We start from the raw sequence: 20,484 nt of genomic DNA on the forward strand, positions 1-20,484 counted from the left end.
TTCGACTGGCAGGCTAAGACCCTCCTGTTCAGACACGCCTTTGGAAACAAAGGTGCAGGTGATGCTGAGTACCACTGTATATAATTTTTGCATTTTATAATGATGTTTTAAAATAGAATCCTAGACCTGCAGAGTTCAAATGGACCCCAAGTGTCATCCAGTCCAGCCCACAGCATTGCAGGAATCACAGCTCAAGGCAGATGGCTATCCAACCCCTGTTTAAATACCTCTCATGAAGAAGAGCCCAGCACCCTCCAAAGGCCATCTATTCCATTGTCAAACAGCTCTTACTGCCAGAAAGTTATTCTTAATGCTTAGCTGTGATTTCATTTTTTTTATTCCATTGGTTCAGACCCTGCACTGCAGCAGCAGCAGCAGCAGCAGCAGCAGCAGCAGCAGAAAAGAAGCTTTCTCCATCTTCCATGGCACAACCCTTTAGATATCTGAAGATAGCTCTCATATCATCTACCAGTCTTCATTTCTCCAGGCTAAACATACCCAGCTCCTTTGGCCGTTCCTCATTAGCAGCAGAAAATAAATGGTGGAAGCCACATTGAATCCCAGCTTGCGAGAAAGGCATGATAAGAATGTTAGATAAATAAATAAGTAACAAATTATACTTCAGTGACGTATTTTGAATTTTTTTAACCCACCCTGGGACCTTAGGATGAAGGGTAGATAAGAACTTAGAATAATAAGTTAAAAAATTATCATTATGAAATAAAACAATAGACAAAAACCAACCTCTCCCACCTTTAAAATGCCCCATTTTCATGAGGACAGACAGGCTGGTGTCACCACAATGGACCAGCCTCCACTGTTGATGGCCCAAGTAGAAGCTTGGACATCCCTTCCCACTTGGGTCTAGGTGCTTGTAGAGGGGAGGGTTGGTTCACTCACTGCATAGTCAAGATTTCTTTTGCTTCCAGTATACATCTCCATTCTCCCTTTATTTTTATTTCCTCTACAGGTCTGGCCGTCCATCAGATTATCACCATCACCGTCTCCCTCATCATGGTCATTGCTGCTCTGATAACAACGCTCGTCTTAAAAAATTGGTAAGGATCTTCCACCACATGAGTTTGGCCTGTATGTGGGTTGAAAGGAGGGAACTGTGTAGCAGGATACTGGGCTATTGGCAAGTCAATTGCAACCTGAACCTTAGCCAGTGGTATGGAAAGCAAGTCCCGTGAATAAAATTTGATGAGACTTGGGCTGTTTAATTTGAAGAAGACTAAGAAGGCTTTCAAAGAGGATTGGACAAATTCATGGAGGACAAAGCTGTCAAAGGCTACTAGCTATGATGGTCATATCCTACTTCTACTGTCACAGACAGGAATGCTTCTGTATTGCAGTTGCAGGAAAATGAGGAAGGGGAGAGTGCTTTTGTGCTTGAGTCATGATGGTGTGCTTCCTCTGGTTGGCCACTGTGAGAACAGGATGCTGGACTAGATGGGCCATTCACCTGATCCAGCAGGCCCATCTGATTTTCTTAAGAGACAGTGCAAAAATCTGGACCAGGACATGGTTTCTTCATTATTTCTCTGCTAAGTCGTTGATTTTCCTCCTAGTCTTTGACCACCCTTCAGCATCAACCTGCATGGAATTGTGGGGTGGACTCCTCCTCTCTTTGGGTGGTCAGAACACCTTCTTCCCTTTGATTTGATTTCCTGAAGACCCATATGGGCAATCTGAGGAATGTAGACCTCGTGCAGCCCTTGACTGACTTCAGGGTGGCCTCCACGACCCATTCTACACTCCCCACTGCCCAGATGATTGACTGAAGTCCTCAGATGGGAACGCTCCTCAGCTGTCCTCAGTGCCAATTAACTGGGCAGAGCAGCTGATGGGGAGATTGTTACAGACTAAGACACTGAGAACCCACTGCATGCCTCCTCCTTAACCACTGTTCCCAGAGCTGATATGGTGGGCAGTGTGGTGGGAAGAATGGACTCTCTCTACTGCCATGCAGGAGTGGAGAGGAATGGTGGGTGTTTGTGGTGGTGAGGTGGCTGTTTGTATGTGTGTTAGCAAGAACTTTCTGATAGTAAGAGTAGTGGAAAGGTGGTGAACTCTCCTTCACCATCAGCTGGGAACCAGCGTGGTGTAGTGGTTAGGAGCAGTGGACTCATAATCTGGTGAACCGGGTTCGCTTCCCCACTCCTCCACATGCAGCTGCTGGGTGACCTTGGGCTAGTCACACTTCTCTGATGTCTCTCAGCCCCACTCACCTCACAGAGTGTTTGTTGTGGGGGAGGAAGGCAAAGGAGAATGTTAGCCGCTTTGAGACTCCTTAAGGGGAGTGAAAGGTGAGATATCAAGTCCAAACTCCTCCTCCTCGTCTTCTTTTTTATTGAAGGTTTTTAAACAGAGTTTGGGTGGACATCTGTCAGGGATTCCTTAGCTGTGATTTCCACCTTGCAGGGTGTTGGACTAGCTAAGCCTTCTCCCCCCCCCCCCAAAAAAAACAACACACTGCCTAGTGACCTCTTCCAACTCTATGGTTCTATGAGGTCTATTATTTTGGGCAAAGCAGACATAGTAACACAGCTGGCCTTGTCCTGGAGCGCTGGCAAAAGCCCTGCTGCACCAGGAGGCTTGCTCATCATTACAAAAATATGAGGGAGGATGGCACATGACAGGAATGCAGACGGGCAAAGGGACCCATGGAGGAGCTACAGTAGCTAGAAATGTAAAGGGCAACGCCCTGTGTCAGGAACAAGGTGTGTGTCAATCTTACTTCCCTAAGAGCAATCTTTTTTTTATGGCACCTCCTCACTGGGGTGGAGCAAAATATCCATATGTGCCTGATTCAATGCTGGAGGCAAAATGACTCATTTCTTGTTTGGGAAGAAGCAAGACCAGAGCTGTGACTCATGCAGAGACACAGGGAGCAGCATCCTCCAAGGACAGATTATCCTCCCTCCCTTGCTGCTTTGCCCTATATTTCTGTTACAATTGCCCCATCTTTCTTTTGCAAGATTCAGTCTCCTCTGAGCTTCTAATGAGTTCAGGGAAAATGTACCCAGTTTTTAAAAAAATATTTATTTATGCATTTCCCCAATCAGTAAATGACCGCACTCAAGCGGAGAGCCCCCCCTCCACCTAAATGCCTTGCAAGGACTAGACTGTTTTACATGCCTCACATCTCCAAGCTTTTTTGTTTTCATCCAGCCTCATTTGCAGGCCTTTCTTCTCTGACATCCACTATGCATATAGTAAAATGGGTTACGTCTTAGCTCCAGGCACTGCTGCCGTTACCTATTTTCCTAGTCAATCTGACCTACTTTGAGGTCAGCCTTACTCACTCTAATAATGTGATGCACCTTTGGGAGAAAGAAATGAGTTAGAAGGTTGTGCAGCTTTCCTTCTCTCAAAGGCTGCTCCCAGGCCTCTTCCCTGCTTGAAAAATATGTTCCCTAATAGCTTCAAACCTGTGGCATTCCGTGGCATAATTTGTCCCGGTTGTTCTGACACTCACCTCAAGTGATGGGGGCTGAATCAGATGAAGAGACTGCAAGTAAATTGGAAAAGTCATCCAGGAAGATCGCTCTCCATTGCCCCATCTGCCCCCATTGGGCTTGTCAAAAGGGATTAAGGAGAATTCCCGGGGTGAAACATGCCAGCATTTTCACCAAAACCATCTTCCAAATCAAAGGCATCTGTGAGCTCAAATCCTACTTGGGTGTTATAAGGAAAGCAGCAGCAGGAAAAAACAACCAACCAACTGAATTAAAACGTCGCTTTGTGTTCTTAGAACATTGCCACATATAAGTTCCCTGAGGCCTGAATTTTGGGCCCCACAGTTTAAGAAGAAGATGAACAAGCTGGAAGGTGTGCAGAGGTGGGCAACCAAGATGAACAAGGGCCTGGAACCCGAGCCTTATGAGGAATGGTTGAAGGAGATGGGGATGTTTAGCCTGGAGAAGAGAAGACTGAGAGGTGATATGAGAGCCATCTGCACATAACTGAAGGGCTGCCATATGCAGGATGGAGCAAGCTTGTTTGCTGCTGCTCCAGAAGGTAGAACCCAAACTACTGAATTCAAATTACAACAAAGGTGATCCCGATTAAACATTAGGAAGAACTTTCTGGTGGTGAGAGCTGTTCACCAGTGGGATGTTCTCTCTTGAAAGGTGGTGGACACTCCTTCATTGGAAGTTTTTAAAGAGAGGTTGGATGGCCACCTGTCAGGGATTCCTTAGCTGTGATTCCTGCATCACAGAGGGTTGGGCTCGATGACCTTTGGAGTTCAGCCCAACTCTATAGTTTTATGATTCTACAGATCAAATCCTTCTCAGCCATGAAGCTAACTTGGGTCAGTCACTAGGACTCATATCCAATGCTGTCACTCTGCTCATGCAACAGACCCCTGCTTGCAAAGTGTAACTCCCCACTCCTCTCCCATGCCCTCCAGTGTTTCTCTGATGAAAACAGGGACATCCCACTCCGTGATGTTAATTTCACTATTTATGCCCCACACATCTTACTGGGTTGCCCCAGCCACTCTGGGCAGCTTCCAACCTATATAAAAACACAATAAAACAATTCAGAAACCGGGATGGCTTCACTAAATCAGGGACGTCCCTGGAAAATAGGGAGACTTGGAGGGTCTGCTCACCTTTCCCATGCAGCCTCCTGCCTACAATCTCATATTCTGCACCGGAGGTTTGGATATCTGTTTGGAGAAGATTCTGGATGGGGGAGAAAACAGGAAGGGTAAGGTGCACTGCAAGAGTGGAAGGCTACTCACACAGGATTGGCTGCCACCAAATAGCTCATAATAATCTACCTTGCATGGGGACGCGGGTGGCGCTGTGGTCTAAACCACAGAGCCTAGGGCTTGCCGATCAGAAGGTCAGCGGTTTGAATCCCCATGACGGGGTGAGCTCCCGTTGCTCGGTCCCTGCTCCTGCCAACCTAGCAGTTCGAAAGCACGTCAAAGTGCAAGTAGATAAATAGGTACCGCTCCTGTAGGAAGGTAAACGGTGTTTCCGTGCGCTGCTCTGGTTTGCCAGAAGCGGCTTAGTCCTGCTGGCCACATGACGGAAGTTGTATGCCGGCTCCCTTGGCTGATAAAGTGAGATGAGTTCCACAACCTCAGAGTTGGCCATGACTGGACCTAATGGTCAGGGGTCCCTTTACCTTTACTAATCCACCTTGCAGGAGTGTTAGGAGGATAAAATGTGGAGAGGGAAAACCATTTCCACACACCCTGCACAAGCATCATGGAGGGAGAGTGGAATATAATTTTTTAAGAATCAGTGCTTGGAATGTAGTAGGTCAGCTGAATGCAGTTAGAAGCTTCAGTTTGACCGGGAACTGGTTTTATGTAGTATCTGATTATGTAATGTATCCAATTTTATGGAACATTACATGCAACATTATATGCAACTATATCTATATTTATATCTATATATTAAGCGATTAAGTCCCATAAGTCACTTTAATTCTGCAACATGATTTTACAGCTATGATTACACAGAGGTATTTGTGCAAAGTAATTAGCATTGTTTGTTTTGTGAATCTGTTTACACGTTGTTTATCTTAGAAAATCTGGTGAGTGGGTGTGTATATAAAAAATATGCTATAATATTAGGAATGATAATGCATATACCGTATTTTTCGCTCCATAGGACGCACTTTTTCCCCTCCAAAAATGAAGGGGAAATGTGTGTGCGTCCTATGGAGCGAATGCAGGCTTTCGCTGAAGCCTGGAGAGCGAGAGGCATCGGTGCGCACCGACCCCTCTCGCTCTCCAGGCTTCAGGAAGCTATCCGCAAGCCTTGCAAGCCCGGTGGGAGTTCCCGCGGGCTCACAAGGCTTGCAGGCAGCAGCCTGCAGCCCCGGCGAGTGTCCGCAAGCCTTGCGCGCCCGGCAGGAGATCCCGCCGAGCGCGCAAGGCTTGGGGCTGCAGCTTGTCGCCTGAAGCACGGGGAGCCCTCCGGAGGGCTCCCCGTGCTTCAGGCGAGTGTCTGCAAGCCTTGCGCGCCCGGCGGGAGGTCCCGCCGAGCGCTCAAGGCTTGGGGTGGCAGCCTGTCGCCCGAAGCACGGGGAGCCCTCCGGAGGGCTCCCCGTGCTTCGGGCGAGTGTCTGCAAGCCTTGCGCGCCCGGCAGGAGGTCCCGCCGAGCGCGCGAGGCTTGGGGCGGCAGCCTGTCGCCCGAAGCACGGGGAGCCCTCCAGAGGGCTCCCCGTGCTTCGGGCGAGTGTCTGCAAGCCTTGCTTCGGGCGAGTGTCTGCAAGCCTTGCGCGGGTGAGTGTCTGCAAGCCTTGCGGCAGGAGGTCCCGCCGAGCGCGCGAGGCTTGGGGCGGTAGCCTGCAGCCCGAAGCACGCGAGGCTTGGGGCGGCAGCCACGGGGGGGAATAATTTTTTTTATTCATTCCCCCCCCCAAAAAAACGAGGTGCGTCCTATGGGCCGGTGCGTCCTATAGAACGAAAAATACGGTAATAGCGTAGATAACGTGCAAGAATTGTTTGCCATTTTAGCAAAGCTAGTAACAACAATTCTCTTCTTGGCCAAATCAAGGAGTGAGACAGAAAATGGGGGGAAATCCATGTTTTGTTGGGGATTTAAATTTGTTTGTTCATTTGCTTGCTTGCTCGTTTATTTTAGTAATTGGTTTTATACTTGTAAACCACCTTGGGCAAAAAAGCAGTACAGTCGAGTCACATCTAACGCACATTGAACTTACGCAATTTCAACTATGCAAACTCTGTTGCAACTCCATTCCAGGAGCCATTCCAGCCTTTTTCTTTGGCCCTTTGGGACATGTCTGCCTTCCTCTCTCTGCTTCCCTCCCTCCTCCCTTCTACCATTCACTCACAGGTGGAGGAGTGAGGGGAAGCAGCAGAGACACCGAAAAAGGTCTCCCCATGGGGCTTCCCCACACCTGCCAGCCAGAAAAGGGTAATTTGGGCTGCATGCAATTTTTTATATGTGCACTATCCTTGGAATGTAACCCCAGTATACGATGTGACTCAAATGTATGCAAAAATATTATTATTTAATTCACATTTAAATTTTCAGGAAAGCCCATCTCTGTGTATATGCACGAACACAATGACCGCTTTTTGACACTATTTTAGGGATGCTTCACTAGCATGATGCAGGGTGCAGGGAGATAAGTGGAAGAAATCAAACTTTGGTGTATGCTGTGGAAGTAATTTTAGATTTTTCCAAATTTTTAGATATTTTCCCACTTAAAACAGAAAACAGGAAGAGTTAAATGCAATGCAATGCCAAGCAAGCCAGGGTAAAGCATAATGAATAATAACAAAGGGGAGTTAATTGCCTCCCATTTTTTTTTAAAAGGGGCAGACTTTGAGTTTATCATGAGTGGCAAGATGTATCCTGCATTCTGAAAGATCCTGGTGAATACCAAATCCACGGTGCTTTCTTCCCTGCGCACGTCAGGCCTGTGATTTTCCCCTTATTAAGGCCTCCATTTAAAATTCAAATTTGATTATGCTAGATAAATGCATACACACAAAAAATAGTTCTGAAACCTGATCACTTGGTAGAGGCCAACGTTACTCAGATACTGGAGGATAATAATTAAATTTGAAATTGCAGGTATAATTAGCAGGAGATAATAGAGTTTTCTCTCTCAGGAGTCCAAGTTGCTGTTCTTTCATAACTGGTATCTTTCTTCCTTATTTATTTAGATTTTGTTTTTAATCCACCTTTTCCTCCAACAAACTTACAGTAGTACATTATGACTGGCCCAAAGTCACTTATTAAACATTGTGGCTGTCTGGAGATTTAAGTCCTGCGTTGCGGTGGATTGGAGGGGATGACCCCTAGAGTCCCTCCCACCTCTACAATGTTATGGTTCTAACTGGAAGAGCCAGTTGACGGACTAGGTCCTGAACTCCCTTGACAACTTTAAAGGGAGTTTGCCTTTCAGTCAAATGGTCTAGTGTTCTGAGGGTCTCCTTTACTGAACATGCAACACAAGTAATTCCTTATGAGAACATAAGGAAGGCATTCTGGATCAGGCCAATGGTCGCCTAGTAATAGAATGAATCTCAGCTAAAGAATCCCTGTCAGATGGCCACCCAACCTCTGCTTAAAAAATAGCCAATGTAGGAGAGTTCACCACCTTCCGAGAGAAAAGGTTCCACTGTTGAACCGCTCTAACCACAAGAAAGGGAGTCCATTCCACTGTCAAACATCTCTTACAATCAATAAGTTCTTCCTAATGTTTAGTTGGAACTTATTTTGTAGTAATTTGAATCCATTGATTCGGGTCCTACCCTCCGGAGCATCTTTTTCTCGCAGTGACCTTCCAGATACTTGTGGGAAACCTGCAAGCTGGACCTAAGCCTGAGTAAAACTCTCCCTCCCTCTGGTTTCCAGAAACTGATATTCATAACCATTAGTGCCTCCGAGCTTGGAGGCAGAGCATAGCCACCATGGCTGGTCGCCATTGGTAGCCTTCTCTCCAATCCTCTTTTAAAGCCATCCAAGGTGGTGGCCATCACAATGCATAGTCCCATGGGCGAAATATATACCGGTATATACATATATATATATATTTAGAGTGATGAAGAATTATTGTGCTTTTTGCAAAGTCTCATTGAGAGTCACATTGCAATTGGTCTTTTTTTTGCCTACCCAAACATGGAGCACTGCTTACTCTCTTGAATACAATACCTTGGTTGTTAAAGGTAAAGGGACCCCTGACCATTAGGTCCAGTTGCGGACGACTCTGGTGTTGCAGCGCTCATCTTGCTATACTGGCTGAGGGAGCTGGCGTACAGCTTCCGGGTCATGTGGCCAGTATGACTAAGCCGCTGCTGGCAAACCAGAGCAGTGCACGGAAACGCCGTTTACCTTCCCGCAGGAGTGGTACTTTTTTATTTATTTGCACTTCGTGCTTTCAAACTGCTAGGTTGGCAGGAGCAGGGACCGAGCAATGGGAATTCACCCCATTGCGGGGATTCGAACCATCTACCTTCTGATCGGCAAGCCCTTGGCTCTGTGGTTTAACCCACAGCGCCACCTGCATCCTTTGAAGCTTAGTTGTTACGATGAGGTAAAATGTGTCTGAGCCGCATTCCTGGTGGACCACCCCATTCCCTTTTTTTCAAAATCTCTTCTCTTCCACCTGCAGTTGTGCCCAGAGTGGGAACACGAGGAGGAACAGCCACCAGCGTAAAATCAACCAGCAGGAAGAGAGTTGTCAGAATCTGACGGACTTCACCCCAGCCAGAGTCCCTAGCAACCTGGATATATTCACGGCCTACAATGAGACGCTACAGTGTTCCCATGAATGTGTGAGGACGCCAGTGCCGGTCTACGCGGAGGAGACAATACTTCCCCCAGGGGATTATAAAACATCCTTCAATGGAAATAGGTAAGGAAGCAAAAGCTCGTTCGGACTCATCCATTTGCATTTAGTGGATATTGGATTTGGTGGTTGACATCATGAGCAAAATAGAGTCTCTCTTTCTTTCTTTCTTTCTGTCTGTCTGTCTCTCCCACACAAGCACAAGTAAGGTAAAACTGTTAAGTGCCTCCTTCCACATCGTCGCATTTCCCTCTGGAGGGAAACTTAGAAAAGCTGGCAAAAGCAGGGGTCCAGATAGAATTGAATGTTTCCCCTATATGTTTACACCCATACCTTGACTGAAAAGGACCACACCCATCTCTGTGTACACCAGTGGTAGCCATTGTGGAGCCCTCCAGTTTTTGCTGGACTTCAACCAGTAGAGGTAGGCCCATTAAGGAGAATGGGGCACTTCCCCACCAACCCCATCTTACCCTCAGCCATTCACCACCTGCCTTCTTAACTGCATCCAGCCCATGGGGGCGGCACCGTCCGACATTTCCCTCCTTCTAAGTCTGAGTGTTGCCTTTACAGAACTCAGCAGGGAGGCGGCGGCACGATAGTTATTATTTAACTATTGCATTTGTGTCCCACCTTTCTTCCAAGGACCTCAAGGTGGTTCATGTTGTCCTTTTTCTTTTATCCTCACAAGAACCCCATGAATTAGGTTAGGCTGAGAGGCAGGGACTGGCCCAGGTCACCCAGGGAGCATCATGGCTGAGTGTGGGGATTTGAACCCTGGTTTCAAATTCTTAGCTTGACACTGTAACCACTACACCTTAGTGACTATCTACTTATCATTAGTTCGGGCTCTGCCTGCCATTAGCTCTGGTTCCTCCAAGTGTTGGCCTCCTCGCCTTCCACTCTCCCTGTCCCAGCGGTTTCCAGTCTCCACTGACTAAAACTCCCAACACTTCCAGCCAGCATGGCTAATGGTCAAGGGGGGATGATGGGAGGTGATTTCCAGCAACTTCTGGAGGGCACCACGCTAGCTAATCCCGTATGTACACCCTGAACAGCAGTTTTATCCTATATGCCCTGAGCCAGATACATGTTGAAATTCTCAACACTAGAGCAAAGATTTCAATGTGTGTCTGTATTAGATGTGACAACAGCCCAATGCCCCCCATTGTAAAACAGAGAGGCAACCAATCTGTGTGTCATAGTCTGCCAGGAAGAGTTGCCCTATGTTAATCTGTCCCAGGACTGAACCAGAAAGCTGATCATAGATCTCTCTTCCCAACTTCATGTTCCATTCAGTGTAACTCAGGGTGAATCCAAACAACTGACAACCCTTTGGTGACTAGTTTTCTGAGTGAGTGTCAAGCGATGGTAGTCACTATTCACTCCTTATCTATTAAACCACTTCTCTACATTCCAACCTCTATGATGGGATGAGAAGGGGAATAAAAAACCTGGAGAAACTGTAATAAGATAATTTTTCAGTTTGAAGATTGAGGGGTGAGGGAATCACTTTGTGGTGTGTTCCTCCAACGTGACATCAAAATTTATTGTCTGAAATAGTCCTGTTTGCAGGACGTTCTGCAACTATCTTTTTCTCAGTTTGAAAAGGATCTCTGGGACAACCCAACACACACACAAATACACCCACACACCCACAACTCCTCCTCTGTCTCCCACACACAATATTTGTTCTACTGGTTCTAATTAATGTGAAGTGAAGTTTTGCAAGCACTGTGGTTAATGTGAGATTGTGGGGTGTGGATTCTTTTGTCCAGCTTGAGAACACTGAATATGGGAGGGCAAGATAGGCACCGAGCGTAGTATTCAACACTAATCCTGCTCAGAGTAAACTCACTGAAGTTAATGGACATGGCTAATTTAGGTTCACTGAATCTGTGCAGGACTTGGTTGAATACTGCCCCATAAGTGTGAAATGTTAAGCATTTTCTCAGAATCCTATAATCTGTTGAGTGCATCTGATTGAATGACCAGAAAAGCAGCCATGATGAAATATACTCTCAGTTGCTTAGGGGCCAATTGCATGCAACTCTGAGGGTTTTGTCAATGTTTGTGTGTGTGTATTTGTGTTTGACACTGGAATCATGACTATCCATTGCAAATCCCCTCCCTCCCTCCCACAGGAGACGTGGATGATTGCTAGGAGAGGCATAAACTCAGCCTTCCCCATCTTGGCGTTTACAGAAGTGGGTGGACTCCAGCTCCCACCAGTCCCAGCTAGCACAGCCAATGGTCTGGGATGATGGGAATTGTAGTCCAAACATTTGGAGGGTCCTAGGCTGGGGAAGGCAGTCCAATGCCATTGTTGTTGATGCTACTACCAAAAGCAAGTTTGGGGGGCAGGAATGGAACTCCTGTTCAATTCTTATATCAACACTTATAAGCACTTCCTAAGAACTGTAAATATCTAGACCACAAGTGGCTAACCTGCACACACGCACACCCAGATGTTCGTGGGCTATAATCCCCACAATCTCTGAACATTGGCCATGTTCTTGGGGCTGAAGGGGACCTACATCCTACAACATCTGGAGGACCACAGGTTCCCCACCCCGATATATAGATATAAAGCACCCTTCCCAACCCAATTCCATCCAAATGTTGTTAGACTTAAGTTCAGGGGGTGATCAACATCCGGAGGACTCCAGGCAGATGAGTGTTGCCCTTGCTCCTCTGGAAGCCTCCCTTGGACAACTTAATTTTGCCAAGTTGTGTGTCCTATCCCACTCATCGAATTCTTGCTTGATGGAACTGAAACCCACCCAGACTCTATATGTTCACTATATATCTTTTTGATTCCCTTTGACCATCCCACTAAAGCCACAGCCAGCAAACATGATCCTGTGTTGTTCAGCCACTCCTTGATTATTATTTTTTGCCCAATCTGCTTGCTACCTTTGTCATGCTGTTGCCATGCTTCCATGGTCGACTCCCATTTCACATAGGAAAAGTTTCTCAATCATCTTACTTCCCAGGCAAAAAATGCCCACTGCATCCAGAATTTGATGTTATGAATGTAACCTGATTATTGGGAACTGATGGCTATGTCAGAAAGGCAATTTTAAGTTCAACCTTGCCTGCCTGTCCACAGATATTGTAGTATCCCACAAGTCCCAATGCAATTGGAGTACATCCAACGATGCTACGATCATTTTATTTGGCTTAAGATTGAGAGGCAACTTGGCCCCCAGAAAGTCTGTCTTTAGAAGAGTCTTGCTGATGATCAGTGCAAAGATTTCCAACCAAACATTTGCTGCATACTTGAAGCATGCTTGAACTTCATCTACTAAACCCAATTAAGATTCTGAGAAATCTCCACACTACTGCTTCGTCCCTGTTGGTCCAAATTTAGAGCTGAACTTAAATAGGGAAAGGGGACACCGCTCAGATTCTGCAGGGTCCCCAGGAATTGGGGGGGGGGTGTTAGTTGCAATCTATGGGTGGGAATACTCTTGTGGAAATCTGTGTGGGTGTTGTGGACACTAGCTGAAGTGCCGAGATGTGGGCTTCCTGGTGGGCAGAAGATTGACAAGGATTTTTCAACCATTTCATTGTGTGCCTGTCTTTGTGATGCTGGAATATGAGCCACAGCCAAACAATGCGTGGGGAGCCATAGAGTGGCAGTTTTGGGGAAGTGGGGGTGAAGGGCGTATCTATGTGTCTGTGTGTCTGTGTTTTCCTGTTGTACCTGTGAACTGTGGAGAACCGTTTCCTACAGGTGCCTTTCCATTTTTATGCTCCTCTTTCTGTATTCTTCCCTGGCAGGTGTGCATTGGCTGGAAAGGGTTCATTGCGGTTTATTTCTATCTTTAAAAAAGCGGGGGGGGGGGGGGAGAATGTGATTTTTGTCTAAAGGTGGTGCTTTGTTGGGAATTATTGGTCTCTGCTCAATTCTTTCAGATTTGGCAAAATTGCCGGTCTTGCAATTTTTTTACAGAGGAAATCAGAGGGTACAACTTTTCAGTTTTTTGCATGGCCAAAAGCCATTGGCCTGGTATCAAGCAGGCATCTTAAACAGCCTATGACTGTGTCTGCAAAGCTCATTGGAAAAGCACAAAACCACAACATAAGATACAAATATGACTCTTTCCCCTGTATCTGAGACATCTCAGTGTAGGGATTGAGGCTTCAGTTGCCCTTATAAGCCCTATATGGTTATTAATATGGCTATTAGAGCCTCTGTATCCTTCAACAGAGGGAACACAGGTGGCGCTATGGTCTAAACCACAGAGCCTAGGGCTTGCTGATCAGAAGGTCGGCAGTTCAAAGCCCCGCGACGGGGTGAGCTCCCGTTGCTCGGTCCCTGCTCCTGCCAACCTAGCAGTTCAAAAGCACGTCAAAGTGCAAGTAGATAAATAGGTACCGCTCCGGCGGGAAGGTAAACTGTGGTTCGCCAGAAGCGGCTTAGTCATGCTGGCCACATGACCCAGAAGCTGTCTGCAGACAAACGCCAGCTCCCTCGGCCAATAAAGCGAAATGAGCGCCGCAACCCCAGAGTCGTCCGTGACTGGACCTAATGGTCAGGGGTCCCTTTACCTTTTATCCTTCGACATGGGTGATATAGCATCCACTCAGGTCCCATGTTGGGATACCAATACTGACTGGGGATTTTGTTTGTTTTAATCTGGGGTGGGTTTTCCCCCCACACCTTCAAAAAAACCTCCACTTTCCTCTTGGAACACCTGCAGAAGCCAATACAACCATCCAAAGCATCGTTTTGAAATTATAGTCCCCACTCAAAATATGAAAAGAAAAAGCTGATTTTGGGCTGCAGACATAGCTAGATTTACTTGCTGTGTGTTACACATTGCCACGTGCCAGTCGATTTTTCTGCTTGCTGCAGACCCTCCTCCTCCGATCGGCATCTAATCCCTGTGGCCTTTGTGTCTGAGAAATGGTTTGAAATCTCCTGTTGACCAGCCGAAGTCTGTTTTATTTCCTGGGGGCAGGGCAGACGCCATGTGTCCATTTCCTGGTACGTACCTTCTCTTCCGCCATTTTTATTCCCAAATCACCAATCTGTCCGCCCAGTGAAATCCCTCCCACACTTTCCAATTGCACCCCTGCTGTGATCGAAGGGAGCTCCCCGATGCTTTTAATTAAAATGCCTTGCTAGTTTACACAGAAAAAGAAAAAGAGGGAAAGCGAGCACGACTTTTGCTCTGCAAACGCCAAACATTTGCTGCTACATTAATCTATCGAACCTTTGTTTTTAATCTGTTTTAGATTATCGCAGTTACGCAAGGCGCTTATCACAGCAGGGCTGAAATTGCTTGCATGCAGAGGTGGCATTGGAACAACTAACGTTAAGCATGTTTCAGATGAATTTAAATTATTGTAATGAGTTGCTTTCATTTCCTTACCTGATGTTATTGCTTCAGATTGTTTTGTAATAATTGATTACAAGTCAGGATTCCTAAACATTTAGTTATAAAAAATGTCTAGTGAAGAAACAAGGAGAGGGTCTGGTGTTTTGCCACTTCTGTAATAGAACACACACATGCCTTTTTATTTGGTGCTTAGGATGGGTAACAATATTGTACAGGCATCTCTAAAGCACATGGTCTAAATTCAAACAGGGATGGTGGGAGGATGTTGAGGAACTCCTACTTCTGTTGGATAACCAACGTAGCCCATGTTCAGGGGTGATGCGGGCTGTATTGCAGCGAAATCTGAAGGACTACAGGTCCTCAGTCCTTGAATTAGATGGATGGAGAGGAAGAGGGGGGTGAGTCAGAGAAGGGAAAAAAAAGGCATTGGTTTTTGTTTTGTTTTGTTTTGCAAAATCACCTTCCAAAATTTGCCCTTCCTTCCACAAATAATTCAGCTTCTTTTAGAGATTAATTAATTTGTATACCCCCTTCATCCGTAGATCTCAGGGTGGTTCACAGCATCATCCAGTAGGAAATTTGGAGCAAAACTGGAGTTTAGGGGGTACAAAGTTTACCCCGCCCACAAAACCAACCAACCAACCATTAAACTTTATCTTCAAACTCATTTCTCCATCCATAATGATAGTTGTTCAGGTGTCTTGGTCTTGTGGTGAACCAGAGACAGAAAACTGTGGCAAGGTTTCTTAGGCAAGGTGAGAAAACTATTCTGTTTTTGCAAGCTGTGATTTACAGCACAGCAAAGTAGGGGAAGGCACATATTCAAGGGGTTAACTTGGCTAAAGCCTCTGAAGCATCGAAAGAAGTGGGAGAACTTCTCTGGTCTTCCAGTGGTTCCATTACCCAGGGATACACCCTTCTCACCCACCCACAGTTTGCTTTTGCCGCCTCCCATTCCTTATGTGCCTTCAAGAGCATCATTTCAGAGGAAAGGAATTGCAGGCTGTGTACGAATGACATTTTATTCTAGAATCCATGGAAACCGAGTCCTTTCCCGCTCCCAAACACAATCTCAACCTACTGTGTATTTTTATTTTTTGCTCATGAAAAGCACTTCTGGAGAAACTGGTTTCATTCTAAAAACAAAAGCTCATTGCAATTTATTCTGCCTCACCCCACAGTATATCCATTTGAAGACAAAAGGAACTGGATGTAGGAGATCCTAGCGAGGTGGGTTGCAGGCCCGTGCAGGGATGGGGGGGGCAGTTGGGTACACTTGCCCCAGGCCTCAGAGGGCTAAGCCAGGTGGAGGCCCTCAACAGGGACTGGCTGCTTTTTTGTTTGAGTTTATAACTTTATTCTAACAAGACTTCCACCCTGGACCTCAGACAAGCGCTGCATGGACCTGGTGGGGGTGTATCCACACATACCCAGTGACTTTTTGGGTGGGCATATAGGACGGCTGTCCACCCGACTCAATCAATAAATCAGGTCTATGCAGAGGGACTTGGGTGTTGGATGAGTCGGGTTCAGACAGCCATGAATTTCCAAGGGTTGGAATGAATGGTCCATGACTGTCAGGGAGCAGGGCATCAGGAAGGCAGGAGACCAGGCAAGGAAACCCCACCAAAAAAAATCTAGGCTCTACCTCTGCATCACCAGCTGCATCTTCCAGGAGAAGGTAAACCCAGCTTAGGTGGGTCTTCTCACAGCAAGGCTGTGAGTGTTCTCTGCAGGCATCCTACCCAGGGGGCTGTGTGCTGTGTGCCCTCACCCTTCTGATAACCACCTTCACATATCTGAAGGACATTCACATGGAAGGTGGGATGAGCTTGTTTCTGGCTGCTCCGGAGGGAAGGACCCCAACCAATGGATTCAAATGGCAAGAAACGAGATCCTAGCTAAACATTGGGAAGAATTTGCTGGCGGTAAGAGCTGTTTGAGAGTGGAATAGACTCCCTTGGAAGGTGGTGGTCTGTCCTTCGACCGAGGTTTTTAAGGAGAGTTTGGATGGCCAGCTCTCAGGGATTCTTCAGCTGTGATTCCTGCATTGCAGGGGGTTGGACTGGATGGCATTTGGGGTCCCTTCCAAGTATACAATTCTAAAATTCTATGATCATCACTTGGGTTCATACAAAACAGCCCTTGTGTGCAGCATAAGGTTTGAAGACCTGCCTGGGGAACGGCAGTAATGGGGTCATGGCAGTCAGTGTCAATGAGACACATAGGGTTGCATGAGTATGAGTGAATGTGTGTGTGTGTGGTGATGCAAAGGTTGTGCTGGGGGTGCATAGCTGTCAACCTTCCCTTTTTTTGCGGGAAATTCCCTTATTCCAGCGCCGTTTCCCGCTGCTATCCCGGATTGTTAGATATCCCGTAGACTGTCTCAGGGACAGGTGAGGCTGCTGATCCCTTATTTTTGAGGCTGCTGATCCCTTATTTTCAAATCTGAAAGTTGACAGCTACGTGGGGGTGGTGTCTTCACCACTGTGGGTTCTCTTTCAGTAGTGGGCACCATGGTGGTACAGATCCATTCATGTGATCTCCATTTGTCCCTTTTGCTACTGCTTAGGGCACAGTCCTCCCCCAAAGGTATATTCTGCGACAGATGTGCTGATGTTCTGGCTTGGTCAAGGTGGAGCGGCAAGGCTTGGAAGCTTAGTTTAGAGTAAAGGAGAGTAAGAGGGGACATGATCAGAATTTGTAAAATGATGCATGGCATGGAGAAAGTGGGTAGCAACACTACAACTTGTGGACATCCAAGGAAGCTGAGTGTCAGAAGACTGAGGACAGATTCGTGCTCCTCCATGCAGCACATAGTTAAAATATGTAACTCACTCCTGCAGGAAGAAGCAACAGAAGCCAGCCTAGATGGTTTTAAAAAGAGTGTTAGACAAATTCATGGAGGAGAGGGCTATGGGTGGCTGCCAGCCAGGATGGCTCTGCTCTGCCTCTGAATACGTGTTGTAAGCAATAATGCTTCTGAATACAGTGGTACCTTGGTTTAAGGACAGCTTAGTTTATGAACAACTTGGATTAAGAACGCTGCAAACCCGGAAGTAGGTGTTTTGGTTTGTGAACTTTGCCTTGGAAGCGGAACATGTTCCGCTTCCTGTCGAGTGTGTTCCATTTGTAAATTGAGTCCCCCACTGCTGTGGGAAAGCACACCTTGGTTTAAGAACGCTTTGGTTTAAGAATGGACTTCTGGAATGGATTAAGTTCGTAAACCAAGGTACCACTGTACCAGTTGGTGGAAATCACAGGAGGAGAGAGGGCTCTTGGGCTCAGGTCCTGCTTTCAGGTTTCCTATTTGGGCATCTGGTGGGCCATTGTGAGAACTGAAACTAGATGGACCATTGGCTTGATCCAGCAGGGCTTTTCTTGTGTTCTTTTTTTCTTTCTTTGTTCTTATGATTCCGAATTCCCACTAAGGTCTGATGATACTAGAAATGTTACAGCCATTCCCCCCTCTCTCTCCTTTAGTATCTGCGGTGTCTTTCATGTTGTTCCTTTGAAGGTGGCCTTGTAGACTGCAGCGGGAGGGGAAAAGCTATTAGACATAACCCGCCATTTCACTGTAGGGTAGCCAGGCCAGTTTTAAGACAAGCAGTCGAGCAAATTAATTGGTCAGTCTCGAATCTGCCTCCTCCCCGAACCATCATAATGAATCACGGATCTCCCCTAAATGAAATTTTCCAGCCTTCGCTAACTGTGACTTGCTCGGAATTGCCCGTTTAACATCATGCCCAGCCACTGAGCATTACAAAAAGGTAATTAGATTAGAACAGAAAAGAGAATAAAAAGTTAACGGCCTCCGCTGAAGCTGCTCCACACAGCTATTTCGGGGGCTGCTGAGATGAAATATGAGATTGTCAGAGGCTCAGGATGAGGATGGGGCCTAGAAAGCTGCCTTGTACCAAGTCAGACCATCAATACAGCTATCTCAGTACGAAGACAGGAGTGCCTGGCGTGCTCTGGTCCATGGGGTCACGAAGAGTCGGACACGACTAAACGACTAAACGACAACAACAACAATCTCAGTACACCTTTTAGGGGGAGGGCCATGTTTAGCATGCTGAAGGCATCTTCAGCTACAGTGTCTGCAGAAATCTTTTCCAGATATTTTCTTTTTTTCCCCAGTGGGAGGCAATATTTGTGGGTGGAGGGCCAAAGTAAAACACTGAAATGGTTGAGCTGGCCAGTGTCTCACACAAAATGCTGTCTGTACATTTGGACTCATATCGCTGGTTCTAAAAATGCTAGAAATCTCTTTTTTTAAGAAAAGAAATGAATGAAAGCTGGGAATCTGCAGAGTATGGTTCAACCTGGGGGCATCAAGGAAGGCCTTTGAAGGCATCATGGTGCCTGTCAGGTACACTAGGTTGGGAACACATGAAGATGGACCAATGAGCTGGCTTGGTGTAAGGCTCCAAGACAGAGCAGGGGAAGGGGGTGGGTGGGAGAGACCTTACTTTTGCTGAACTAGCTGCCATTCGCCTACTACCAGCAGGGACAGCACAATATGTTTTGTTGCTGAGCTGGAACAGCAAATGTTGTCCCACCTGAACAGGAAGGTGCAGAAATCCCAAAGGCCCCTTTCCTTGTACTAAAAACCATTAAATAACTGAACATTGTTCTGCTTCTTACATGGCATTAAAAACAAACAAACAGGTGTGTAGCAGGCATCTGGTTCAGAAGTCCCTTCTGTACCCTGAGAACCACCTCCACAAATTCTGTAAATTATTATAGATTATTATAACCAGCCCATCAACACTGCATCTTGAAGAACAATTCAGCCAATCAAATCCTCCTGGAACTTTGGACCCTGTGGGAACCCTGTAGTCCATCTGTTGTTAGTTATTAACATTCTCTCCAATACCCTTCCTGAGAAGAAATCCTTGGTTAAATCAGCAATATCTTACAGCAAAAAACCAAATACAGCTCTGGACCTATAAAATATTATTCTGTGTAGTTCTAGGGGAAAACAAGAAAAGAAAAGAACCCCAGAGTATTGCTTACATCCTTCAAAAGTCGATGGACATGCTCTGTGAAGTCTGCAACATTTCTATACAAGGGAAATTAGCTCTTTAATAATATTTATAATATATTGATATGGAAGTGTGTATTATTCCAGCCCCTGGGACAGAGTGGGTGAGATTGCAAGTGAAGGTAGTATAAATGGCAAGTGAGGGCACTGTTTGCAAAATTGCCAAGAAATGATAAAATGGGAAAGTGGTCGCTTTTCAATGCCACCAAAAATCCCTCCTCTAAACAGTCAGTTCAACTAAGCACTAACTCTATTCTTATTAAAACTTTACGCCTGAATCCTGAATTAGAGCCATGTAGAAAGGGCCTCTTGGAATTCTCTGGAGAAATTGGAAAGACTCCTTGAATTTATTCAGCTTCTCTGGGTGGAGCTCACCAGTAGAAATAATAGTTACATTACCTATTTCCTTTTGCATAAGTTTCTTCTTCTTCTTCTTCTTCTTCTTCTTCTTCTTCTTCTTCTTCTTCTTCTTCTTCTTCTGACATTTTGCATTCTCACCGATGCACCAGACCAAGCATAATTCCAAGCAAACCTATTGAGGTTTCAGTGTGAGCTGAAAGGCAACCATTAGCTTTTCATTAGAAATGCTAACAACCCTGCCAAAAAATGCAACCATTTGAACTATCAGCATGAAGCAGGAAGCACCTCAAAGGAAAGGAAAGATGTTCCCAGCCTTTGATTCCCCCCTCCCAATTCTCTTTCCCCAGCTGATGACAACACCATTCCTGCTCTGAAATAAGTCCCAGAGCAACTTTCCTCCCCCACCTTACCACCCGTTTTCTCTGCCTTGG

General features: G+C 46.2%; 1 protein-coding gene across 5 annotated transcripts in view; it reads left to right on the forward strand.

Moving 5' to 3' along the window:
• The window catches only part of AJAP1 (adherens junctions associated protein 1), a 122,461-nt gene that overhangs the window by 91,205 nt on the left and 10,772 nt on the right, over positions 1-20,484 (forward strand). For 3 of the 5 annotated variants that reach the window (XM_081017190.1, XM_081017194.1, XM_081017191.1), the window contains exons 3-4: positions 971-1,058; positions 9,119-9,361. In XM_081017190.1, the coding sequence (XP_080873316.1) occupies positions 971-1,058; positions 9,119-9,361 (331 nt within the window). Of the gene's footprint in view, positions 1-970; positions 1,059-9,118; positions 9,362-14,159; positions 14,292-20,484 lie in introns of all 5 variants that reach the window. The other 2 variants (XM_081017192.1, XM_081017193.1) reach the window with 1 other exon arrangement.

The sequence above is a fragment of the Podarcis pityusensis genome (genome assembly GCF_964106645.2).
Source record: "Podarcis pityusensis genome assembly, chromosome: 8".
Taxonomy (NCBI): Eukaryota; Metazoa; Chordata; class Lepidosauria; order Squamata; family Lacertidae; genus Podarcis; species Podarcis pityusensis.